Raw genomic sequence first — 26986 nt, forward strand, 5'->3', positions numbered from 1 at the left:
TCCCCTAGCCCCAAAGTGCGCTGTCTTGCAGTTACCCTGGACTCTTCCCTCTTTCACACCACATATCCAGAACTTCCCGCAGTCCTGTCTTTTCCATCTCAAAATTATTTCCAGGATCAGAACCTCTCTCACCTTGGATGCTACCAAGACCCTCATACACTCACAGGTCATCTCCAGATTGTACTACTGTAACCTCCTCCTATCTGGCCTCCCACCTCTCTCCTCTCCAATCTGTCCTCAATGTTGCTCCTTGGCTGATCTCCCTCTCCAAACAAACACTCTACATCTGCCTCCCCTCTCCTACAAGCCCTACACTTGCTCCCCTTCCCTTTCAGAACCCAATTCAAGCTTCTCACACTCACCTTCAAAGCCCTCACCATTTACATCTCTGACCTTACCACCCTTCATACTCTTGTCTGCCCTCTTTGCTTCGCCAATGAGTGACAAATGATTACTTCTCCCCAGGACTGCCTCTAAGATTGTGCTCGTGCTGCTCCCTACCTCTGGAACTCTCTACCTCTCCCTGTCAGACTTCCACCTCTCTGCAAAACTTCAAACGGGCTCTCAAGTCCCACTTCTTCATCAAAGCCTTCCATCTCTTAACCCAACACACTGTCCCAGGCTCACTACATACCCACGTCTGCGTCACCTGTCTACCCCTACTCTTTAGAATGTACGCTAGGGCCCTCTTCCCTCATGTGCTTTTCCATCCCTTATTACTACTTAGGGAACCCAACCCTTGACTTCTGCCACTGTACTACTTGAGTGTTATGGCCGCTGTTGCAGCAATGTTTATATACCACGTACTTGTTACGCATTGTTCTGTACTGTAACTCACTGCTCTGCTCAATTGTTTATGTACTTTGTTAGGCGCTGCGGAACCCTTGTGACGCCATATAAAAAGGATAATATATGCTATTAATAAAGACAAGAACACCCGTCTTACATGCAAGCACCTCACTAAACACAGTGCTGCTTTTAAAAGTAATCCATTTATTAATATGAATGAGGCCTGCTCTCATAGCTTCCAATACAACAGTGCCCCCTAGCTGTCCTTTTCTGTAACTGCTTCACTTGCACCAACGTTCCCACAGTGTCCTAATGAGCACACAGGCATAAGAAACACCCGCGCACCCCGGGCGTCACAGGACTTGCTGAAATATAGGGAGCTTATTGATAATAAGTGGAAGGTGAGCTGTGTGTTCAACAGTATTTAACTCCAAAACATTCTACTCGGGAAAGGAGCTTTCCCCATTAAAATTAACTTGTACCCTCAAAAATTTGGGGTACTGGACAATAATGAAAAAACAATTATGTGCTGCAATTACCATCTCCATGGCTAATTCACAAGACTGAGAGTATAGTGGGCAACAAGTGTGCTAAAGGTGGGCACTACCCATACAACATCCTGGGCTCGGTGCCAACCTATCATGTTCATTAATCCCCATCAACGTAGCTTCTCATCTTCAAAACATGAGTCTATATGCTTCTTCAGCCTTGATGCACTTCATAAGGTAACTGTATACGGGGTCAGCAGCTGGTGGGAACTTGGAATTAACAGTCACTATACCATACCAATAGAGGGAGGTGTGTAAAGGTCAATGGCCACTGTGTGATTCCCGGAGGTTCTGGAGGGATGGCGGGGAGATCAGAATAGGACATGGACAGCTGTTAGCAAGGATTAAGGGGCACTTACAGCCTCAGAGGGAAATGTCTCCCCCGTGTCATGTTTAGTAAGAGAAGTTAGGCAGCTAATCTAACCCATGACCCCCAGTAATATTAGATCTTTGTTCTGAGACGAGACCGCATGGAAAAATGATCCAAGATGGGAGCTTAAAGGGACCCACTAGGCCACAGGTTCTCAAACTCGGTCCTCAGGACCCCAAACAGTGCATGTTTTCCAGGTATCCTCACAGAATCACAAGGGAAATAATTAGCTCCATCTGTGGATCATTTAAAATGTGTCAGTGAGTAATGAAAACACCTGTGCTCCTGCTGGGTGACCTGAAAAATGTGACCTGTGTGGGGTCCTGAGGACTGAGTTTGAGAACCACTGCACTAGGCAATACGAACACCTCCTCTAGCCCCTAACAAACTCCACTTAAATAACAGAACTTATACAGCAAGTGTATTCAGGTGCAAAAATGTACCTAACAGGACAATTTCTCCCCCATCAAGAATATTTGCTCATTTGGACTCTATTGTTCCCCGAGTTGTTATTCTGCAGTAAATACCCGGCATCAGCAAGACGTATGTACAGTACACAATGGTAAGGGAGGCACACAATGGCAGGGCTTAGTGTGCTGTGGGGTATGGGGAAGTCACATGATGGGCTCCGTCCAGTTAACCTATATCATCGTTTTCCCAGCAGAGGGCACCACTGGCCTCTCCGTGGAAATGTGGTGCAGGGCACAGGAATGAAGAACCAGCTGACAATGAGCAAATTCCCGGCATTCTTTCCCTATGTGCAGACCTCAAATGCACAAAGAATAAAAGGGTTGAAACCCACCCATTTCCTTCTAAACTTCCTGCTGCCCCAGACCGACAGCCCCTCAGGCAGAAAGAGAATCTCTCCTCGCAGTACCCCAAGCAGAAGCCCCTAACACACAGGTTCTTGCAAATGAGACTCTAAGGTTCCCGGAGGACAAACATGGTAACGTGGAATTGTGGAAAGTTGATCTCTTGGCATTAGCCCTTTTCTGCGTGTTACATGCAGTCTACGTGTCACACAAAATCATATACAATGCCACAAGCAATGTGCCCAGCTCTGAGGGGAGGGGTGTGCCCAGCCACACAAGGATGGAGAGCTCCCTTAGATGGCACACTGATAAGAACGGGGCATACACAAAGCTAAGGGGGACGTGCGCTAAACTGTGCCAAGTACCAACTACGGGTTTGTTTCCTAAAGAACACTGTGTAGTTGTTCCTTTGATTGGAGTACAGGGCTGTACCAGGACAGGACCCCTGGGCATCTACAGGCTGGCAGCCAGGCACACCACAAGATGGACAAAGATGCCGCCAGATTACCAACCCCGCCGCCTCATTGGCCTTGCGTCCTGAGCAGTGGCACCTCCATTTCTGGAGTCCGCTTATTATTTATATAGTGTTTATAGAACATTACTGTCACTCCCCATCTCGTGGGCGCACACACACACACACACACACACACACACACACACACACACACAGGTTAATTAACCTACCAGTAGGTTTTGGAAGCGTGGGACAAAGCCAGAGCACCGGGAGGAAACCAAAGCACACACGTGGAGAACATACAAACTCCACACCAATCATCCATGACAAGGATTTGAACTTAGGAGTGCAGTAAGGCAGTTATGCCAACCACTACGTCAGCTGTGCTGTCCACATTATGCTAGACAGGGACATGTTGGAAATAATCGTCTAGCATATGTTTAAAGGGGTATTATATGAAATTATTTTACCAGTGCAGTGCGTGCCCGTTACTCATAACCCTGATATACTTGCTGGATAATTACTGCTCAGATACAGCCCGTTCTCCCCCATGTTTCAGGACCACCAACAGCAGAATGGAACGACTGTGTAAATCCCCCCCTTACAGCGCGTTTCCTTATAATGGGGTCACCGAGCCTATAATCTAGGACACTGTAATCATTCCATGCGGGTAACCCGCCAGGTGTCTTACGTCTTCAGCGTCCCCGAGGTCATGAGCTCGGTCACCAGCACTATGCATTTCTTTCCTTTCAGCGTGGACTCCCAGGAATCGTAGAAGCGGACAATGTTGGGGTGCTGAAGACCTTTGAGCATCCCGGCCTCTTCCTTGAATCGCTGGCGTTCTGACTTGGACAGCTTGCGGTCCTGCAAAAGTAAATGAAAAAGCCATTTATTTCCCTGTGTGAGCACAAGACAAAGTAACCAGGATATCAGGATCACAGAGGATCCTACAGTTGCAACATCTCGCACAGCTTAGTATGTAACCTGATGGCTGGCATCTAAAGCCAGGAATATATGTACATAGGAGTGAAGCATGGGTGCAGGTATGTGTGCCCATAGATCTATGCATGATCCACAACAGTCAAACTCCTTGCATTCAGCTCTCAAGGCTGATTGGCCGATTTCCGGGTATTATTCTACTGGTAAACCCCAGAAATGTTGGCAGCCGGACAGCTCTGAGTGTGCAGCCGCAACAACAGTCACTGCTATTGTCACATGAGCAGGGAGAGAGCGGCTCCTAAATCCTATCCAGGGCCACAGGGAAGGTGCTCTCCTCCCCACCTGCTCTCTAATCTCTTTATTAAGTAGTTGATGGGGACCCTGTACAGCCGAGGACCAGCCGGGAGCTTGTGCCACTTGCCCCAGCATGAGAAGTGCTCCGGCCAGTACCCCACAAGCAGGGCGACACTGCCTATAATAGTAACAATCTCCTCAGGACAGAGGGGCGGTGCATCCTTTGGAGTGTAATAAAGTATAACATACAGCCCCGCGCAGATGACGCTTGCGCGACTCCAATTTCTCCTGTACTAATGAACCCATCCTCCACATTTTTGTGCTCTGAGCAGAAACCTTATAATCACTTTACTGCAGATACGCTGATGTCACTGCACGGAAACGGCCAAATCCATTACACGTTCTGCTGGCTGCGCTGGGCCAGACAAAAATAGAAGCCATTATAAAGTCTAATGTAAAATTACCAGGCGGGCTAGTCATGAAATATTGAAGCATGTCCAGGGCCTATCACACGCAGGGAAGCTCTGACATGAGGAAAACATTCTACCTGCGCGTTCAAGCCTGGGCCTGCAAACACCAATATCCAGGAGGAGGATTCTCACCCCGAAAATATTTCTGCACAGACTTCTGAAAAGGAACCGCTGAAGTGGAACTGAACAACCTCGGATGGGATGACATGAAAGAGTTTCCTGAGACCAGCAGCAAATAGAACAGATAGATCATAAACTCTGCACACAAGAGTCCCAATACTACATAAAGGACACATCTGTACCACTGCTTCCAGGCAGAGATTGCCCAGGGGGATTGGAAGCGTTTATAGATCCACCACTAGAGGGCGCAGACTGAGCCTTCACCCAGAACTAGGCAACTATCAGAATGGTAACTGTGACAATGAGCTAGGTGATACGGGGAACACTACAGATCAGTATTACAATGTAAATAATGAATAGTGATCTGGTGACAGAAAACAGGGGGCCTATCTGATTTATTCCAACCAACATCCATTCGCCAACTCAGGAGAAACAATGTCTGACTAAAGGGGTTTATTCCTGAATTATTATGCAGACTGCAACAATGATTTTGCAACAAAGTAAGGTAAAGTACATGCATTGCATATGTTACTGTAAGGGGACTCCTAATTGTTCATGTTTATTTACTAACCGTTATGTATATAGTGCACACATTACAGCGTTTATCAGAGGAAACTGGCACAACCACGTAGAGAACATACAAACTCCACATAACTATGGATGTGGGTTCAAGACCTTGGAGCTGTCAGACAGTAAGGTTAACCACTACGCCAACCGTGCATTAGTCATTATAAAACACATTTTCCAGAACGCAGGTTAAAAGTGATGGCATCTAAACACATATACATTATATATTTGCATCACCTGTATATACTAGTAAAAGATAGAAACAGAACTAGAGGAAGATCTTACGTCATGAATAATTGTGTTCCACCTCTTAAGCAGGCTCCCATAACATAAGACTAAAGTATTATTCCGCCTATTAAAACTCCATGTGGCAGTCACTTGTGAGGGGCTTTCAGTAATAAATAACTGGCTTCCTCCTGGTGGACAGAACATTCAGTATACAGCAACTGTTACCAGTAGATTAGTGGTGGGTCCAGACAGTACTAGATATCTATGTACAGCCATGGCCAAAAGTTGAGAATGACACAAGTATTGGTTTTCACAAATTCTGCTGCTTCAGTGGTTATCATGGCAATTTGCATATACTCCAGAATGTCATGAAGAGTGATCAGATGAATTGCAATTAATTGCAAAGTTTGCCATGACAATTAACTTAATCCCAAAAATAACATTACCACTGCATTTCAGCCCTGCCCCAGAAGGACCAGCTGACATGTCAGTGATTCTCTCGTTAATACAGGTAAGTGTTGATGACGACAAGGCTGGAGATCACTCTGTCATGCTGATTGAGTTAGAAGAACAGACTGGAAGCTTTAAAAGGAGGGTGGAGCTTGAAATCATTGTTCTTCCTCTGTTAACCATGGTTACCTGCAAGGAAACGTGCAGTCATTGCTTTGAACAAAAAGGACTTCACAGACAAGGACTTTGCGGCTAGTAAAATTGCACCTAAATTAACCATTTATCAATCATCAAGAACTTCAAGGAGAGAAGTTTAATAGTGTGAAGAAGGCTTCAAGGCGCCCAAGAACGTCCAGCAAGCGCCAGGACCATCTTCTAAAGTTGATTGGGCTGCGGGATCTGGGCACCACCAATGCAGAGCTTGCTCAGGAAAGGCAGCAGGCAGGTGTGAGTGCATCTTCACGCACAGTGAGGCAGAGACTTTTGGAGGCCAGTCTGGTGTCAAGAAGGGCAGCAAAGAAGCCACTAATCTCCAGGAAAAATATCAGGGACAGACTGATATTCGGGAAAAGGTACAGGGATTAGACTGCTGAGGACTGGGGTAAAGTTATTTTCTCTGATGAATCCCCTTTCAGATTGTTTGGTGCATCTGGAAAAATGCTTGTCCGGAGAAGGAAAGGTGAGCGCTACCATCCGTCCTGTGTCATGCCAACAGTAAAGCATCCTGAGACCGTTCATGTGTGGGGTTGCTTCTCAGGCAAGGGAGTGGGCTCACTCACAATATTGCCTAAGAACACAGCCATGGATAAAGAATGGTACCAAAACATCCTCCAACTTCTCCCAACCATCCAAGAACAGTTTGGTGAGGAGCAATGCCTTTTCCAGCATGATGGAGCACCTTGCCATAAGGTAAAAGTGATAACTAAGTGGCTCGGGGAACAAAACATTGAGATTTTGGGTCCATGGCCAGGAAACTCCCCAGACCTTATTCCCATTGAGAACCGGTGGTCAATCCTCAAGAGGCGGGTGGACAAACAAAATCCCACTAATTCTGACAAACTCCAAGCAGTGATTAGTCAAAAATGGGCGGCCATCAGTCAGTATGTGGCCCCGAAGTTGAGTGACAGCATGCCAGGGCGAATTGCAGAGGTCTTGAAAAAGAAGGGTCAACGCTGCAAATATTGACTCTTTGCATAAACTTAATGTAATGGTCAATAAGAGTGTTTGGCACTTATGAAATGCTTGTAATTTGACTTCCTAATACCAAAGTAACATCAGACAAAAAGGTCTAAAAACACTAAGGGGGAATCCAATTCAACGCGCTGTTGAATAGCCGCGGGAGGGAGCTTCCGCAGCTATTCGATTCACCACACTGTTTGGGTGTACTAAGGATTTCTTCTCACACCCCCCCCCCACCCTGGGGATGTGAGGAGAAATCCGACCAAAGTGCCGGTCGCAAAGCTGATTTTCTGCTTAGCGCGGCGCTAACAGCCACGTGCGCCGGCACTTTGGTCAGAGAATGCCGGTCAACGCGCCTTAACACCCTTGTTAAGGCACGATAACCGGCATTCTCCGACCACACACACCGCACTGAATTGAATAGCTTCGGGAGCTCGCTCCCAGCACTATTCAATTCGCGTTGCATTGAATTGCCCCCTAAAGCAGCAAACTCTGTGAAAACCAATACTTGTGTCATTCTCAAAAGTTTTGGCCATGGCTGTACAAGGCCTGGGTGTTAGAGCGCCAACTAGTGACTGTGTACCAAACACACAGTGGATGCAGTACCACAAGACAAAGACAGTGGAAGCACTGGGGTTTGGACACAATCATTATGGAATTCTGAATACTGACACTTATAACCTGTGAGACAATTAGAAGAAATAAAAATGATACATTTACGTTCCGCTGTTAGGGTCAGATTGCTGAATCAGAGCACAAAGCTAAGAGTTATAAAACCACACAGTCATTTTATACACAAACACAAAGTAACTCTGCTTAAACTGCAAATCACTGTTATTCAGCCTGCATCGGCAATGATACAGGAGAACAATAGCTTACACTAAGGTAAAACGGTGTCTCTCTCCCGGCTATCGGTCTCATGATAAAGCCAAACATCACAGACTTGTGTGGTACATGTGCAACGTGATTTAAAGCCACAGATTTGTAACAGACGAATGGGTCTCACATGTCCCAGCTCTTCCTGTTTATCTGTCCTAACACCAACTGGGGTGTGATCCTGGCCTCACCTATCTCCTGCTGGTCTGTGTGTTTTCTATCCGGTGAGGCGGGTGGGGAGTAGCGAGAGGCACGAGGTACAGAGCCTGGTGATGCTGCAAAAACATCTCTACAGCGAGACATGGACACAACAGTGGTGTGATCACCAGAGGCTCTGGGAACAGATTTCATTTCTATTTTTGCCAAGCAAATCCCCTTTACAGAGACATTGCACTTAATTTGTACACCACACAGAATGGGGGGGAAATGTATGAATACCGTAACACATGTGCCCACCCGCAACTAATCACGGAGGATGGGATTCAATTGTGGGCGATGTGCCAGCATCGCTAGTGGAAAACTTGCAATGCTGGCGGCTGCGTTTTCGGAACACCACATTGTTACGATGTTGGGGGAATTTAATCCCCCCCCCCCCCCATGGTGACCTATGAAAGTGTCTTCGTAGATGACCACCGCCTACCAAGAGGTTTTGGAGGTGCTTTGTTTAGTCAAAGGTTTGTTTGGGTCCTAAAGAATTTGCTCATCTTCTACTCATTCCATAATGTACATTGGCTGATGTAATTGGGATCTTTGTGCAGCACAAGAAAACCATATATAGCTGACAATGTAAATAAAGATTATAAAAAACGAACCGCCCAGAAGCTAATGGCATCACGCTTTCCATCAGCTGCTAATCTATATGTGCATACAGGAAGACGTATACTCATCTGCTCAGTAATATACAAGAGGCATCACCGCAGGGGAGGCTGGGGAGACGTAGACAGTTTATACAGGGTTACACTGCTTGGAACTAGAGACTATTTCTGGCAGAAACCATCCGACCAGCCCCAGCGACTAATTACACCTTGGTCTCCGACCACTTAACCAGCAGCGTGTTCGAGGCCTTCCTGTTACTGTAATTACACATACCTCCGTCCTTAGATGGCTGGTGCTGGGCACCATATACCACAACTATCTACTGACACATCTACAGACTGCAAAGGAGAAGAAGAGGAAATACTGTAAGAGTGCCGGTATAATACTGAGGTTACCCGTAATACCGCACACCCTCACCTACAGCTGTGACCTGCTTCACTGAGGTTCTCATCTGCAGTAACTATTTGCTTATGGTCTAGAGATACTTAAAAGAACATAAGAAAAATGGGCCTAAACTGCACTGAGACCAAGAGCCAAGATCAATGCCCAGCTTTTAGATGACCACCTTCAGACTTACAGATTTAGCATTTTTACACGACGGAAAGCTCCTGTTTTATCACATGAAGCAAAGACAGACGGAACGAACGCTAGTAAAAACGCATATTGAGCGCACGCTCCTGTCGGGCTTGCGTGTATTTCATGTAAATGAATCACCAATGGGTATGAGACCAACGCTGGCTGTCTGTGAAGTTGTAAAGGAAATGACTGTTTAGGACTGACTGCTAGAGATTATAAGGGCAGGCCTGACGGTCTAGTTGTGGGACGGAATCATTCCTATGCTGGACACGTGGGACTATAGTCGGCAGTCTCCCGTCACTGGTGGCTTGAAGATTTTATGCGCTGTAATGTGTATTGTGTGGGGAAGGGCCTACATGGTCCCCAAGTCCTCGGAGGCTGCACCATGGGAAAATAAAGCAACTGTAACAGAATTGTGTAATAACCTGTGGCTGCATAGGGAGCCCATGCATTATGGAATTCTTTGTATTACTTTACTGTAGCAGAAGTTGGAGATGGTGGGTAAACTTTTAATATAAATAGAATCTCTCACCTGTTGCCTGTAGGGGGCGCTGTGACAGAAAGTGCAGGAAACCATACAAATTCTTATGGTGCATACATAAGGTCAGATTCTCCTTCAGATTTGTACACAACGATTTTAAAAATCGTTCATATCTGAAAGAAAATCGGACATGTGTCCCTGCAACGATGCGCGTTCCTGTTTGTCAGATAACGATATCTGACATCTGATGTGTTTGCAGTCAGATTTTCATTAATTTTAATACTGTCAAATATCAATTGTAGTTCATGAAATCGTTGGTAAAATCGTTCGTCTGACAGATCTGACCGTGTGTATGCACCATTAGATCAACATATTGAAGCTGCCCATCCACTGCTAGACGCGGGGACGATGGCACGATTACGACATCATAATCGAGTTGTCGTCCCCCTAGGGGTGAACAGCATACACTAAGCGTTCAGTGTATGCAGATCAATCATCCCCGAACATGGCAACCAGACTGCGGTCGTCAGGTTGACCGTCATATTCGGGTGAGATATTGAAAAAGACCAGCGGGCGCATCGCTGATCGCTTTTAACATTTCACTGCCCGATTTGCGGACGATTTGCAAGCGATTGTACGAGAACGACGTCGTCATCGTGCAATCGCCTGTCAAAAATCGCCTAGTGTATGGACAGTATTACAGATAGATCCAACTATTAAGAACTTGTGGATTTGTAACTGTTCCTAATACACAAATATATACACACACACACACACAACGCCAGGCTGCGATTCCTATATTACCATTTGTACACATGCATAACCTTCCAGGCTTTGTCACCGTGCCAGAGTGACGCTGTATCCTATATACACGGAGGTTTTACACGTGACAAAACAGGATGCGTGACAGCGTTTGCAGTGACCAGACCAGCTGTGCTGCTGAGATATTCATCTATATGTGACTCTGACAGGGAGACATACAGTGAAGGAGGAGTGTAGGGGCCTAACAAGGAATGTATGCTGATCCTGCCCAGTGTCCAGACTCTGGCTGCTCCTCCTACACCCATAGAGACAGAAGCCAAGGCACAGCATTGTGTGCTATATATCCATCCTGGACGTCCTGACACTAACCTGCAGCAGCAAGAAGCTCATCGTAATAAAGACGTATATAACCAGGGCTCACACTGGCCGGAAAGGGACAGTTTACATATCCGTCTGATTTAAGCCCACTGTGCAATCCTTAAAGAGCTGAAAGAGGATTTTAAAATCAAGGATTTAACGCGAAACATTTCTAACAAAAAGCCTGTTGTACGGGCAGCGTAACGTGCATTAGACACATACTGGCTGCTATTGCTTAGGGTCAAGCTACAATTAATGATTTATAATTTGCTAAATGTCCTGTGATTACCATAGCAACCACAGTTGCATGACACAATGTAATCGGGCAGAGCTAATCTGGATTCTCTCTCCTCAGCACACAGCTACTATAAATCACTATCTAAGGAGAAATTAACTGGAACCGTGAGTTGCTGGTCCCAGTTTAAAAGGGCAGGAACCATTGCTATAGGCAAGACTCTGAACAATGAATGCTATATCTCTCTCCCCCCCCCCCCCCCTACTACTACTGCAGTCCAGGTCCTAATGATATCCTTGCTTAAGCACAGATAAATGAATTAGTACCTGAGCTAATTTGATTTACTCATATGGGCCCAAACCATGGATATGCTTAAAACCTGGGTTGTAAAGTTTGGGAACCTCTGCACTATTTGATTATCGGCCCGATCCGCTGACAATCAGCAAATCAGGCTGATAAAAACAGAATTTCTACCCAGCTCAACTCCCGGGTACCATAAACCTAGGACATTCAGCTTGTTCCTATGACAATGATTGGACACAGAATGGACACTGAAAACACCTCCTTATAATAAACCAGCAGTATCTCCCCACCACAATGGCTCCATCATTCTCACCATGCAAATCTTTGCACCAATCAGGAGGTAACAGGGAGATGTACACTATTATACACACATTAAGCCACGTAAGAATAGGATGGTTAGCGGAACAGATGATGGCTATACATCGGTAAAGCACTGAAGTAAACAGGGCTGGCAGAGATTATCTGACAGTCATGTATAGGACAGGCCACCAATAATGCTCAATAACTGATGCAAATTCCTCTGGACAATAGAAGCCCATGGAAATCCCGCCTCCTGATTGCGCAGTTCCCCCGCTGGGAGGCAGATAATTGGCTGTTTACAGAAGTACGGGAGACAGAAATCACAGTCTGTGGGCCAGACGGGCGCTGTACACGGGGAACATTCTGGGTCACAATCTCAGCGAAACACAGAAAACAAGGCCATTAACCCTAAAGCAGATCTAAAAGGGATACTATAGATTACGTACATATATTCTATACGCACCTTTCAAAAGTGCCCATGTGTAGGGGTAAGGCTATATTAAAGTTGTGGCTAGTTTTGGAGGAGGTGGGGGCAGAGGGAGTGCACAGTATAATAAATATATAGATATATATATATATTTATACATACACACACACACACACACACACACACACTATACAGTATACACATACAGAGAGAGAGCGCGAGAACGAGACTAAGTACTAACTGTACATAGAATGTAATAGAATATTGTAGTGACAGCTCCACCAGCACAATGAGACCAATCCGGAGGATTACTGAGTGTTTGTACAGAGGATTACAGAAAATTGACCCTTTTACTCCTCTTTCACATAACAATGGTGGATATACACCATCAATGCGCGTAAGGTTGTCACAGTGTATCTGCAGAGGAGGTGATGGGGGGGAAACACCGGCGGATCCATACTCTGATCCCTCTGATCAAATGAACAGATTTGAAACCAACAGGGAATTGCACCAGGCCATGCTGCACCCTCATCATCACTGGTGGCGGCCTCTTACCGAGTATCTACCCGGCTCAGCTGTCATTGACGGGACCAAGAACCATACTGCAGGTATTAGGGGCTGTTCTGCAAGATGAAGCCACAGGACCAGCTCCTAATGGCCCAAGGCCATCAATGCCATCACCGGGAACATATTTTGCCAGCTAGGTCAAAGGAACAAACAAAACATCCATTTTTGTGCCATAATTCCCATACGCATCGTAATCCCTATCACTACGAGAACTAGATGAAAACATTTCAGGGTCATCTTCTGGGATCGATAAGACACAGATTTTACCAACAATCGATCAAATCTATTACACAGACACAGGTTATGAGGCGGCAGCGTGTAATTGCGAACGCAGACATGCGCCTCTGGTCGCTGTAAGAGCGCCCGTGTCTTAAAGCTGTACACACCTGGGAACCTGCATCATTCTCCCCAGCAGATGAGGAGTGACCAGGTTCAGGTCACCTGGGTGCATTGTCCACCCGGGACTAATACACCAATCGATGACTCAATGAAAAGCTCTGTAAAGCCACAGCTCAGTGTAATCCTGAAATAAGTCACCGCACCAACACACATCGCCAGAACCGGCTGAGCCGGGAGATTCACTGATGGACTGAGGTGAAACGATGACTAAGTAATGAAGTTTGTGTTAGTGGTAACATACGGGTCCATCCACTGCTTGAACGGACATGTTTACTCCAGGTAAAAGAATCTGCCCTCACTGTGCTGCAACACGCAGATTGCGCTAACTCACCCAATTATTATTAATACATTCAGAAGTAGTGTTCCTGTATATAGAACAGGCAATGAGAGAAAGACTGATAAGGCCATAGACACAAAAAGGGACGGATATAGAGCAGGGGTTCCCAACCACGGTTCTCAAGGCACACTAACAGTCCAGGTTTTAAGGATAGCCATACTTAAGCAAAGGTGTCTTAATTAGTACCTCAGTTATTTTGGTTAAATCATCTGTGCTCAAGCATGGATAGCACTAAAACCTGGACTGTTAGTGTGCCTTGAGGACCGAGGTTGGGAAACACTGATATAGAGAGTAAGGTGTACACACATATACATACAAATAGGTCTTCAGTTTGAGTCCCAGAGATTAGAGGGTTATCTCCACCGGCACAGGGACTGATGTGAGCGTCTATATACTCTCTATAAAGAGCTGTTGAATATATTATGTATGTCTTATATAAATAACTGGTAATACATACATTTGTCAATTGCAAAGCCTGGCCACTGACTAGGAGGCTCTATGTATTTGCATGGTTATTGTGTATTTAATAGGTGTTAGTGCAATGCTGGTATGTAGCTGCTATATTAAGAATATATAGTACAAATGATTTATGTGCATACAGGACACCACATTAATACACGTCTCCAGCATTGCTGTTTAGCATGTACATCGTTTACGTTCACACTGAAAGTTAAGAGCATACTATTGACCAGTCAGATAATGAGTGAGAATATCACCCGTCACCTATATTGTCTATACAGAGGTAACGAGGGTCGCCATGAAGCTGGGAGGGAGCACTCGGACAGGAACATGTTCTCATCCGGCGAGGATCCAGCAACTTAAGAAAGAAAACTGTGCTTAACAAGAACAGGATTACTGGAGACCCCAACAGAAGGAGCCAGTTCAAACCTTGGGCTCTCTGGCAAGTAAATCCCAGCGAACAGGTTGATGTTCGTGAAAAGCAGCAGAACTACTGTACGATCATCCGCAGCTAATTGCGGAACCCTGCTCAGTGCTCTGCATTCCAAGCTAAAGCAGAGAACATGTGAAATGCGTAAGAATTTATCAGATCTTCTAAGTTCTCCTTCCCTGCGTTGCGCTCGCTGTAACCTTTTCATATACCCCGGTCTCAAATGTTTTTAAAAGTTCAAATGACTTGGGTCCAAGAAGCTTATTATATTTAATATCCAGCTCATCTGAATGACCAGAGCAGTACAGAGTATTTCAGGAGGCATGTGCTGACCACTCGCATGATTAGCCACAAATAGAGGCCCAATGCTCTATTAAGGGCAGGGCCAGATTAACAATGGGGCGGATGGAGCTACAGCTCCAGGCCTCCACATAAAAATAGGCCCATCAACATGACAGCATTATTACCAGATGCCTAACTGGCCATACATTTTAAGTATTTAAGCCGTTTTTCTAGTCTCTCAGTAGCAGTGGCCCATTACAGACCGGCCTGACAAACCACGGAAAAGCAGAGACATCATTGGTCACCGACATCAAGGGCTCACTGCCCTGCCAAAGCTCAATGTTATGTAGATATAGCATCAAACGCTGTTACATAACAGCCAACGTGATGACAATGTAACAATGTGTTCCGCAAATTGTAGCAGCAACATAAAGGAACAGACCAAAGCGCAGCTAAATTTAGAACGCTTCCTTGAAAAAAAAAAAAAGTTAATTGTTTGCAGTTTATTTTACGATGACCACATCCTCTTCACACATAAGAAAACGCAAACCGTGCATGCAACGCTTCCTGCCGGTGACCTACAATGGGGTCTGACAATTGGGCTTCCTGCGCCCAGAAGAAGCAGCGAGCAGTGCACAGGGAAACGCTGCCCCTCTGCTTGTGATGTGGGCAGGAATCTAAATGGGGGGAACACTGTCCGATACCTACGTCCACACTTAAATAAAGAAAGGCCTATGCGAGCCGTCAGGTTTAATATGCACACGGCAGGCGTGAGCGGCCTGTCCTTTGGGCCCCCTCTTTGTACATGGCACGATAAAGGTAACACGAAAGCGCTGCTATAAGCACAGTTACATAAACGACTTTTTTTTTTTTATGTTTTGTTTTCATTTTTAAACCTTTTAAATAATTCCCCCTCTAACCATCAGGCAGAAACAAGATCTGACAACATTAAAACTAGCTCGCATTTCATTTTATCTAGAGGTCTTGATTAACCCCCTTCTTGGTGCAGATATTTGCCGATGGCCTGTGTTACATAAACCCTGCAGCAGACTTAACATATATTGCCTGGAAAAAATGTACTAAAACTTTTTTTTAAAAAATCATTAGAAATCCACCCCCCCCCCCCTCCCCTCCCCAACGTGCAGATCATATTACATCTAGAAGTGTGCAGAAACAGCCCAAAGCTCATGGCATGGATTCCAGAGAAGCGCACACTTACTCAGAGGGCCCTGTATGTGCTCAAACTCACTGGCGATTATGACATTCTGCTCAGGGACATGGGTGGCCTTACATTACAGCCCTTTGCTTCCTACTAAAGCAATTCCCCTGATTGCATTTGGCTGCAGGTCTAGGCAAGGGGGCAAAGGGTGCCCAGGCAGCATTCCGGACAGGAACCCTCCAAAGTCCAACACACACAGGGCGTGAGGCACCCGACATGGGAATGCAGGTGGGGCGCTAGGGTGTGTAACACTACTATGGGTTATCACAAACGTCTCCTGCTGGTCCAGAAACAAAAACACACGTTCCTGCTTTCCGAAGCGTGTAACATTTTCCACTGGGCAATAATATCTGATCACCACTGTTTCTGTTCTAGGCCTTCCAAAAATAACATTCGTCACATACAGTATTGTTTTGGTTTTTTGCAAGTGTGATGCTTCATTTGTGAAGCTGCTACGTGAAACCTAAATGTACCACTGGCCTCACGAGTACGATGTTGGCACCAACAGTGGAAAAATGCCCCAATCTACAGGGTCGGCAGACTGTAAAATCTGGTGTGCATTATCCAAACCCCCATATGATCCCCTCGCCCCTATAGCTCACGAGCCAGGATCGCAGGTTCAGAAACTGGCCTTGTGCAGTATAAATGGCAGCTGGTAACTTCCGACCATACAGGTGACTCTATACTACGTGTAGCAAGTAAACCATAACCGGCAGGTCAGCATGGGAGAAGTGTATTTAATATTCCGGTAACATGTTTGCAGCAGACGCACATCAGCCTAGTGCTCCTAATAAGTTATCTGCATTTTTCCGTAAAACCATCTTGGCACCAACCTGCTCTGTAAAAGGAGATTTATTAACAGGTTGCAGACGCCTCAGAAATCACATTAAAGATCAGTAGCAATAAATAATGCTTCACTGTGATGTGCAAGCAGCGGGGGGCACATACTAATCCATCAAGAGGTTTCCAAATAGGATTAATCTAGAAAATAACAGTGATGGAATAATACTAGAGTCTTCCAAACAGATACTGAGCATCAATGAAGCATAGGGTAAGAGAGTCAGAGGATCAGGGGCCTGGGGAAAGGTGTAGTGCAGTGTTGGCTAACCTTGACACTCCAGCTGTTGTGGAACTATATATCCCAGCATGCCCTGCCACAGTTTTAGCATGCCCTAATAGCAAAACTGTAGCAGTGCATGCTGGGTTATGTAGTTCCATAACAGCTGGAGTGTCAAGGTTAGCCAACACTAGTGTAGTGGACACCACAATGAACATTCATGGGTCTATTTACTAAGCAGTGTTAGGAGACAGAGTGAAAAGTGATAAGGTGCCAGCCAATCGGCTCCCACCTGTCATCTCACAGGCTGTGTTTGAAAGATGACAGTTAGGAGCTGATTGGCTGGCACCTTATCACTTTTCACTCTGATTCCTAACACTGCTTAGTAAATAGACCCCTTGATCACCAGCTGCCCCACAGGAGCCAGGGCAGAGCAAGAATTGTTCTCTCCACCCCAGAGAGCCAAACACGTGGCTAGGAGGTGATGCCTCGCGCCTCCAACCTCTGTTTCCAGCAATCCCAACATTCCTGAAAGCAGATTCCTGGTGCAAGGAGGAGTGTGCGGCACAAGCTAAGCTCCCAGACCACAAGAATGGGCAGAGAATGCATATACTGGCAAGGCCCAGGCTCTCCTCACCCACTGGGTTTGGCAGGCTTTCGCAGTTCCAATGATGGGAATGGTATAAATTCTTTGCTGTCCTGATAGTATAACGACCCAAATCACGTTTTCTATCCTTCCAAATAGACATCATCTGATCCAGCACTAACAATACTACTAACCGTAGGGGCCAAGTAACAGGAGAAACCATCTACATTCTAGGTCATAAAGAGGGGGCACAGATATTACATATATAAAGCACATCCACTACTTCTATATAAAAAAAATAAAAACCACGAGCAAACTGCCTACCACCGCCCAGTGCACAAACCTCTGCTCAATCTGCAAACGCCAAGAGGTAAGACACCAGAGGCGGCGACAGCTTACACATTGCGCAAATCTCTTCACGACAATGTGAAGCGATATGTATTGCGGAGCGCTCATCGCCAATAAGGCATCCCGACTGTCACTACACAGACGCACCAAATAACCGACTTGGATCAATATAATGCACTGAACCAAATCCGCTCGCTGACGTAATACCGGAGAAACACTGGATGAAAGCTGGTGTATCCATTTATTAAATAAGACTTCAAGATGGAAACCCAACTCCAGCACTGGGGAATATACCTCATCTGTAAATACGGTCTCTTTACATCACCTGATATACAGGACCTTGGCATGCCAACATTGAGAGAAAACCAAATATACCAGGATGTAGAAGAGGAGGAGAAAACGTTGCATACTTTCTGCAGAACATTACACCTAATCCCGTCCAGCAGTGCAGAGCGGCCCATTAACGCACTGCGCTGCATACTTGCAGGATTATGCAGCCGCCTGAAAATAACACTTCATAATCCACTCAACACACAACTGGGAGCGAGTCTCGGGGATCCTATAGACGGGAAGCGAGTTAACCCTTCGGGTAAAGCATGGCCCTCTATTGCATTTATAAAATCGCAAATACAGGAATGAAATCAAATGGCTTAAAAGACTAAATCCTGCTTAATAAGTTATAGGAGGGGGGGAGATCACTTCTGAAGTAGAGGTTATATTACACGGCACAAGTCGGGAGCAGGTTAATAAGGGCTGGCATTCCGCCCTTCCAGTGCCGCTGATGTTTACATTGCACATTTCCCCGGCTGAGCCATGTGATTATCATTAGGGGACATGTGTTAGCAGTTCAGCGTTGTCACCAGAGGCTAATGTCGGTTAGGGAGGGGGCTGAAACCGCCAAGAACTGCAGTACCCGCTGCCTTCTATTATCTTAATTAAATCGATCAAAAGCCTCCATTTAAATGTTATACAGAAAATACGCCAAATGTCTGCAGCCAGCGCAGAAACACGCGGATCTCTCCTTGCGCTGCCGTGTACTTGTGAATGTACAAAATCTGCAAATCTTCCAGGCCCTCGGAACCACTGGTACGGTCTGTGATCTGCTACCACACACCAGAAATGCCTTCGCTGGGCAGTAGGGCTCTGATAACACAAATTTAGTAGCGCAATTCCCGTCCTGGCTGCCATTTACAATGCCAGCTTCTCCAGCATGTCCGATCGCAGCGAAATGACAAATCCGCCGTCTTGAAGAACGGTCCAGTGCTACCGCTGGAAGTTTGGTCTCTGAATCACATCCTATGGTCTGACGGCTATCTGGCTGGAGCACCAGACTACAAGATAAGAAACCTGTCAGGCAATGACATGGTACAAGGCTCTGTTCTTCATCAGTCTACTAAGCAACTGACCTACACTTGGTGCGGTGCCATTCAGTCTAGCACAGGAGCGTGGAGCATTGGTCAGTAGTAATATTACATCTAGCACGAGCCAAGAACTTCTAAGCTGTTGAGGTAATCACGAAGTTGGGCCGCGGGAATTTCCGGCCTCATACGATGACTTGGCGGATTGGGTCAGGTATGGATTTTCCCATTGAGAGGAGCAGAAAACTTCTTTAAAAACTTCAATGCCTTAAACCTGCTCAGACAGGTACTAAACCTCTATTGTTTAGGACCTAAAGAGCTTCCGGTCCTGTCAATACTCAGATGAAAAAAGGAGGATAAGAATATTGGTCTAAAAGCTTCAAGCATTGGACTATCGAGTGTGTCTACAGGTACTTGAAAACTCAGGCACTTATTTCATCCTTGATCCCCAGCTGTCATCACGACAGGTCTGTGCCTTTTCAGGAACGGTTAGTTACCCGGTCACCTATTTTACACTAGAGCCACGTGGGTTGACAGACAAACCGCAATCAGCATTATCGTGAGCTTCTACAAACGACATGAAGATTTTCGGGGGAAAGTCATCGATAGAACTTTGCAGATCTAGTCAGGACACAAACACGACCACTGCAAATGACCGGGTCTGGGATAAATCACTTTTTTTTAAATTCACAGCATTTCCAATAAGTAGGGTAAAAAAAAAAAAAAACACACACAACTGTCCTTTGTTCCACCATTAACGCTTCCGCTGTGTGTGAGAGAAGACGACTTACTGAAAATATTTCTGTTTTTTATCTACAAACCATAATTCCTCCCAGCGTCAGTTAATCCCAGCAGACAAATACATCTCAGGATAACGGCTGAGCTAAAGATGAGCGGGGGGGGGGGGTCTGTGGAACATTTCTCAGACTCATCCCATCACAGCGCTGCTCTATCTCAGATACTGGTTGCGGAAATTAAAAATATACAGCGGAGCTTAAACATACGGAAAAAAAAACAAAAAAAAAAAACTGTTCAGTCCGTTCTGCTCTGTTTCCATCCGGGGGTGAGCGCTCACGCGCTGTGACAGATTACCATCGGACCTTCAGCGGTAACGAACGCTGCAAGATGAGAGCAATGCATTTACATAAAGCAATCTCAAAAAAGTTACTGTGTGTTAGCTGCGCAAAAGTTATCCGACTAGTAAAGCTAAAAATATTCTGCTATTCAACTGCAAATTGTACCATCTATTTTTTCCCAACAATAAAGAACCTATATTCCTACAAAGGCTGTGACGTGGATTACAAGAAGTTGTTTTATCTATTTAACTATAGGAGAATGAAACTAGGGTGTTTTAAATGTGTATCAGGATTTCACGTGGGAAAAATGACACAAAAACGTGGACAGTATTTCTATTTTACAGCTGTGGACACCCTGACCAGCACCCGCCATATTAATTGTTCTTACTAGTGTATAGTGGTGTTTCTATCCACGTTACACAGGTAACCGGGATCCATTACTACTATTCCCGCAGCAGCGAGGTAACTCCCGCGCAATTTAGTAAAAAACAATCCGCACCGCAGGTATACGGAGCTTTCCCATAAATAGTCAGTGTAAAGTGAACTCCAAATTAGAAATAAGTTTTTCCCTTTAATGTTTTGCGCATTCACCAATGACTTGCCAAATATTATTGGTATCCGTCCTAAGTGACATACCAAATGCTGCTTTTTCTAACAGGGGTCTCTGAAATTCCTACACCCACATGAAAACTAAAAGGAAGAAAAAAAAACAAACAAAAAAAACCACGAGAATGTTGTGTCCAGTCTTCGTGTCGGCTGCTCGCCACATTCTACGGATCAGTTACATTCTAACACGGTGCTACCGCACGATGAGTGTTTTATTTTGCGGGACCCAAACCCCTGCATGAGCCCGCCACATGCACCTAGACGCCTCTGCTGCAGAGGGGACATGAAGCTCGGAGCGTAAATCCTCCCAGTGCGAAACAAAAAAAAGGATAGAACTGCGCAGTGTATGCATTTAACCCATTCTGGGCTGGAGGCATACACGCCCAGAACAGACGCGTCCCACGGCCTTCAATACAGTAGTCCGCATGAATAGGGAACTGTTCTGGTAACTATGAGGGAAGTAAACCCAATACTGTACGTGGGAGGTGAGCTGGGTGGCACAAAACCAGCAGCAGCAGAAAAGTCTCATCTTACAGAGCGAATTACCTAAAGATACCGTATAGGGGGAGATATTTGCCTGTGCACACCAGACTTCCTGTGTATAACATTTACCTGCAGCATGTAACAGATTGCACTGAGCAGGATAACAGTCTATGCATCAAGCCCTGTTATGGATGGGGAACTTCATAAAAGTTTGTGGTTACTGGACACCTTCCTTAAAAAATACAAAACAAGGCATCAGTCAGCGAACCGGGAATAATGCGTTACTGTGAAAGCGGAAATGTCTGCGTATGAAGTTTTCTTCTGACGTTAGTACCGCGGCCTAAGTGAGCCCAGAACTTTTACCTTTGTGTTAAGACATCTGTGCCACATTTGATCCAATTTCTGGTATAGTAAGGGCCTGTTCTTTGGGTACTTTGACGCAAGTCACCCTTTATCGCCAACTCCTTCGAGCAGTTGTCACACAAAGTATACAGGAGCCTTTATAAGGGGAACCAGCAGAGAGCATGCCATAAGGGGAGGAATATAGCGTCCTGTATCTGTTTATCGCCAACCCCCTGCTGGCTTGTAACTATAACAATCTAAGCACCACTAAGCCAGTGTACACAGGATTAGCACATGGCCGTTCCCTCACCCTGGCACAAAGGATCCTGGTGCATTCAGCAACTCCTCCGATTTCACAGACCTTCCTGGATGTGTAACTACAGATGGAGATAAACTGTGCAGCAGCAGGGGGTACGCTGTGCCAAGATACTGCAGATATTCAAATTTCCAGCAACGTGCCAGACCTAAAAGGTGGCCAAAACGTGAGCACAATTACCTACTATGGGAGGCTACAAAGGTCAAACTTCTCATACTACAAAGCCCCTGTTGCCATTAGCCAGCAACTATTACAGAGCAATGACCGAAGGCCATAACCTCACTAGCTCCCAGAGTAGAAGTGACAGGTATATTAAACTGGGAGAACAGTTCCCAGGAGACTCTCCCTGTGTTATCTGCACTTCTTCTAAAGATAAGAACAGTCATCTGATGAAAACATAACGCTCCTATTTGGAATCGTGCCATAAATAAAGCTATAGGCTGATTTTGCGTAAGTTCAGAAAGGCCCAGGATCGATCAAAGTACACGTCACATCCGATGGGACATTAAAAATCGATTGCATGAGCTATTTGGATGCCTCTAAAAACAATACCCCAAAAACTAGCATTCACCCAGCACTGTACAACGAAGGGCAATCCAAACCATTGTGCCTGGTGGTTCTCAAGGCGAATTAAAAACAAAAAAGAACATTAAATTAAGTTTTCTTTTAAGCTGAGCGAGTTCAATTGAAGATCTACGGAGATGATATTCTAACCGCCCTGACAGTGTAGCTTTCATCGCTAACAGAAAGCAAATGCTTTCGCCAAAGCTTTCTTAGAAATCTGTAAATTGTATTACTTTAAGGACATTGAAAAACACTGGTTCAGATGAACTGGTCACAGCGTAACTGAGATTCACAGTCACATCAATCTGGCATTCAGACGCCTGGATAACTCGCGTCCACGCAAAATTCCATCCAAATGGTAATTGTTATACACTAGCAGTTATTTTTAAGTTGTTTTTTTAACCTATCCTTACGTCCATATTGACGTCAGTGCGGTCAGAGCACCGAGCGACCTGATGAAGCATTTTAGGTAACCGGCGCCTCTTCACTAGGAAGAATGATACTAGAAAGTGACAATGCAGAGGTTAGAACACAGCTATTGTTTGTTTTCGGTTTTTTTCAGTGCACCAATTCCTAAAACGTCACGTTTGTCATATCTGGTAACTGATACCCCTTTCAGACATACAACCCGGGAAATTTCTCCTGTGCAAATTCCCGGGAATTTGGTCGAGATCCCCCTTTCACACTAAAGTGTCTACCCAGGAAATTCCTGGGTAGCACCATTCAGACAAGAGCAGGGTTTGTCTGCTTACCTGCCTCTTCTCTGCAGTCTGCTCCTCCTAACCTGTCCCCTCTCCGGCTGATGATATCATTTGGCTGCCGGACAATCATAATGAAGTTTTTCTTAATATTATTATTATATTTTTTTTTAATTTCTTTTATTTCATTGGTGGTCCAGCGGGAGTGCGGGCGGCCCGCTGTGGCAGAGAACCACCGGCGGGTGGCCCCACTGTCCGGCTGGGGTTCTCTGTACACAGCCGGCCGGCGCTGGGGGTGGTGAGCAGCAGCGCTGAATGTCCTATAGAACGCTCTGCGTTGTCAACTCCATGTAAAAGCTGCTTGGTGCTGCCGGGAGTAGTAAATTCCCGGGTAGCACCATTCAGACAGAAGCAGGGTAATTTCCCGGGATTTAAGTCACGGGAATAACCCTGGTCGGTTGAAGAGGCGGCTACCCGGGAATTTGGCTGAGGCAGGCCAAATTCCCGGGAATCTCGAGATGTCTGAAAGGGGTATGAGTAATCGGATGGAGCCACGTTTGGTCCAATCACTGAGATCAGATCTAAAGACATTCAATTGTCTAAGTCATTATATAAGAAATTAAAGCTGGCCAATTACTAGGAAAAAAAAAAAAAAAACGTTTCTACATTGGGCGGAATTGATTACGCGGTCCGGATCTCCCGTCTAAAGTGACAGGAGATCGCGGGACGCCATTCAATTGCTGCCGTTCTTCGCCGTGATCACGCCCATAGAGGTCAGGTTTAGCCGCGTAAAGCAGCTAAACCCGACGAAAGTGCTGGGCGCGATCGCGAAAAGTGATGTTTGGGCGCCCAAACATGTCACTTTTCGCACATTTCAGCTCTCATCCCCCAGGGGCTGCGAGCTGAAATGTAGCGCTTGGCAGCTGATCGAGCCCGACAGGAGCAAGAATAGAATAGCTCCGTCGGGCGCGATAGGGGATAAAAACAATTGAATTCCGCCCATTGTATGCAAACTTGTCATTTGTGGGGTATGACGTGGAACCGCCCCATCCTGACCGTTTTGTAGGAATTTGGAACGACCAACATCCCTCGAATCAGTCACTCCAAAGCAGATTGGTCATTTAACCTGCAGCTGGGAACGGAGCACAATATGCCCGATCCACTGTGTACAAAAACGCTCTGCACAGACTGGTAGGTGCAGCACCATACCCCGGTTTTCCTTTAGCAATTAGGCCATGTGGGAACAGTGTCAGCTGACAAGTCTGTGCAAGCTGCAGCGAGGCCGGTCTTGGGCTCTGCGCTTTCCCATGCTACCTGGATTCCTGGGGAAATGTATCATGCGTGTGTCACATTTGTTTGATGAAAGACTATGTACATTCCTCTCCCAGATCCACGCCGCATTTCCTGGGTATTGTAGACGTTCTGCACTATAAAACAGAACTTAACACTTAGGGGGGGGGGGGGGGTTGATTCAATTAACTTGCCTGGGTGAGTAAGTGCGACTGTATGCATAACTTAGGGTAGCTCCAGAGCCACTGATTTTTGTTCGTAGTCCCATACAAAACCCAAGCAAGGCCAGCTACTGTTGCGTGCGTGTGTGATTATATATAGCAACTCGCCCCTAATTGAGCCCTTAAGAGTAAAAGTTTGTACATGAAATTGCAGAGATTAATAAGGTTAGGGTGGGAATAGACACAAAGGAAGGTCCGACCTACAGGATAGCAGCGATAGGTGAAGAGACTGCTTTAATGCGTTACATATTGCAGTATTACATGAGGCTGACAGCAGTACTTCTGTATTCTATATTGGAACAAAAAAACGAGCCAGTAAGTGGATGAATCACAGGCATGCGTAACCAACGGCCACGTGACCACGTAGCCAATACTTTGCCAGTGCTGAAAAGGTCAGGGAGACATATCTGTGATTGTGGAATAAGGGTAAGGAGACCTCAGCAAACACCGCACTGTGTAACAAGCCAGCCTGCCTGATCCTCTCAGCTCCAATTGCATCACTGGAGCTATTGCTTAACCCTGACACCGGAGCACCCAGGAGCCGGGTGTTACAGGAGCTCTGCAGGGCCTCTCCTAATTGCTCAATGTTCTCCGGCCAGGACTGTAAAGTGTGTGCAATAAAAAAAAACATAACGCTTTTTTCCAAAAGGGGCTAGTAAATCATTACACTAATTCTCAACATAAAAAAAATGATTAAATCCTCTTTAACACAGAAAGCGGAAGTCCGAGATATAGATCTGGGTCACTTTAAAACTTTATGAGGTGTATAGAAGTGGCACAAAGCAGCAGCAGAGAGCTCCTTGGGGAAAATAAGCCAAGCCTTGTTGCTTGGCACACGATAGTAAAAGCTCCAAATCTTTGACAGATGATTTGGCTACTAGGGGGCTTCAAGGTGGATTATTTAACTTTGGCAGATGGGGAGGACTGCTCCCGTTCGAGTCAATGCCAAATGTGTCAAGTGGATTTCGGTCTATGCCTTTTACTGACCATTAGAGAGAAACCCTGAAGAAATACTGTATATTGTGAAGGTGGGTCGGGTGATCTGCTGGTACCGGACTGCAGCGGGAAAAATGCCATCTATGGCCAGCCAAGCGTGGCATGGAGACTACCTCTAGGCTCCGCCAATTAGCTGCAAACAAAAGAAAGAGCTGCTCAGAGAAGAGTATGTTCTCCGAAGTAGTCATTGACCAGCGCAACGTACCTTTAACTCCAACATACAGGAAGCGGCAATTAACCAATCAGACAGTACCGGGCTTTGTGCACATACTGTCATGTCGCTGTGGCGCGACGTGGACTGACCAAGCATACGATGGAAGGTGGCACTTACAGGAGCTTAATTTCCCTGGCATGCAGCACAAAGGAAGAGACTTAATTCAATGGCAGGAAGTTGCTGGTCATTATACCGTTCCCGGCAGTGCCAGCTATTATAATGGGCCATTTTCAGGAATCAAACAAAGTTACAAGGAAGCATTTTCTTTCCTCTTCATGTTTCTTTTACGAACATGATTTATTGACAGCACTTTGAAGTGCCCATTGGAGGAACTTGTTATGGTTCCGCTAAGCCCCTGGGACCCACTACAAGTGGTCAGTATTGTTTATTTTCAGAAAACCTCAATGCAACTTGGCCGAGAGGATCCTTAGAATTTGGGAATTCCCTCCGTTTGTTACTCTGGTACATGTGTTTTTTTGTACTATAAAAGATTTGTTTGTGCAATGATGCTGGGCCAAGGCGACAATTTAAGATTCAATTACTCATCTCGCTGGTGCATGTGAGCAAGTGTAGCCACTATATCGCACTTACGGTAGCTCCGGACTCCATGATTCCTGTTCGCAGCCCCATAGTGCGGTGCATGAAAATCCATGGGGGCAATTCAATTGTTTTCATCCACAGCTGTGATTAATGGGCGCCCGACAGTGCAATACAGTTGTTGCTCCGTTCGGACGCGAATAGCCGCAGGTGAATACATTTCCGCTTGCACTGTCCTGAGGTGGAAA

At 45.8% G+C, this 26986-nt stretch overlaps 1 protein-coding gene across 11 annotated transcripts in view; it reads right to left on the reverse strand.

The window, feature by feature from the left end:
- The window catches only part of WNK1 (WNK lysine deficient protein kinase 1), a 111568-nt gene that overhangs the window by 74803 nt on the left and 9779 nt on the right, over positions 1–26986 (reverse strand). For all 11 annotated transcript variants that reach the window (XM_088464243.1, XM_088464239.1, XM_088464240.1 and 8 more), the window contains exon 2: positions 3665–3837. In XM_088464243.1, the coding sequence (XP_088320369.1) occupies positions 3665–3837 (173 nt within the window). The remainder of the gene's footprint in view (positions 1–3664; positions 3838–26986) is intronic.

This window comes from Taudactylus pleione, unplaced genomic scaffold (assembly GCF_031769625.1).
Source record: "Taudactylus pleione unplaced genomic scaffold, aTauple2 ptg001621l, whole genome shotgun sequence".
Taxonomy (NCBI): Eukaryota; Metazoa; Chordata; class Amphibia; order Anura; family Myobatrachidae; genus Taudactylus; species Taudactylus pleione.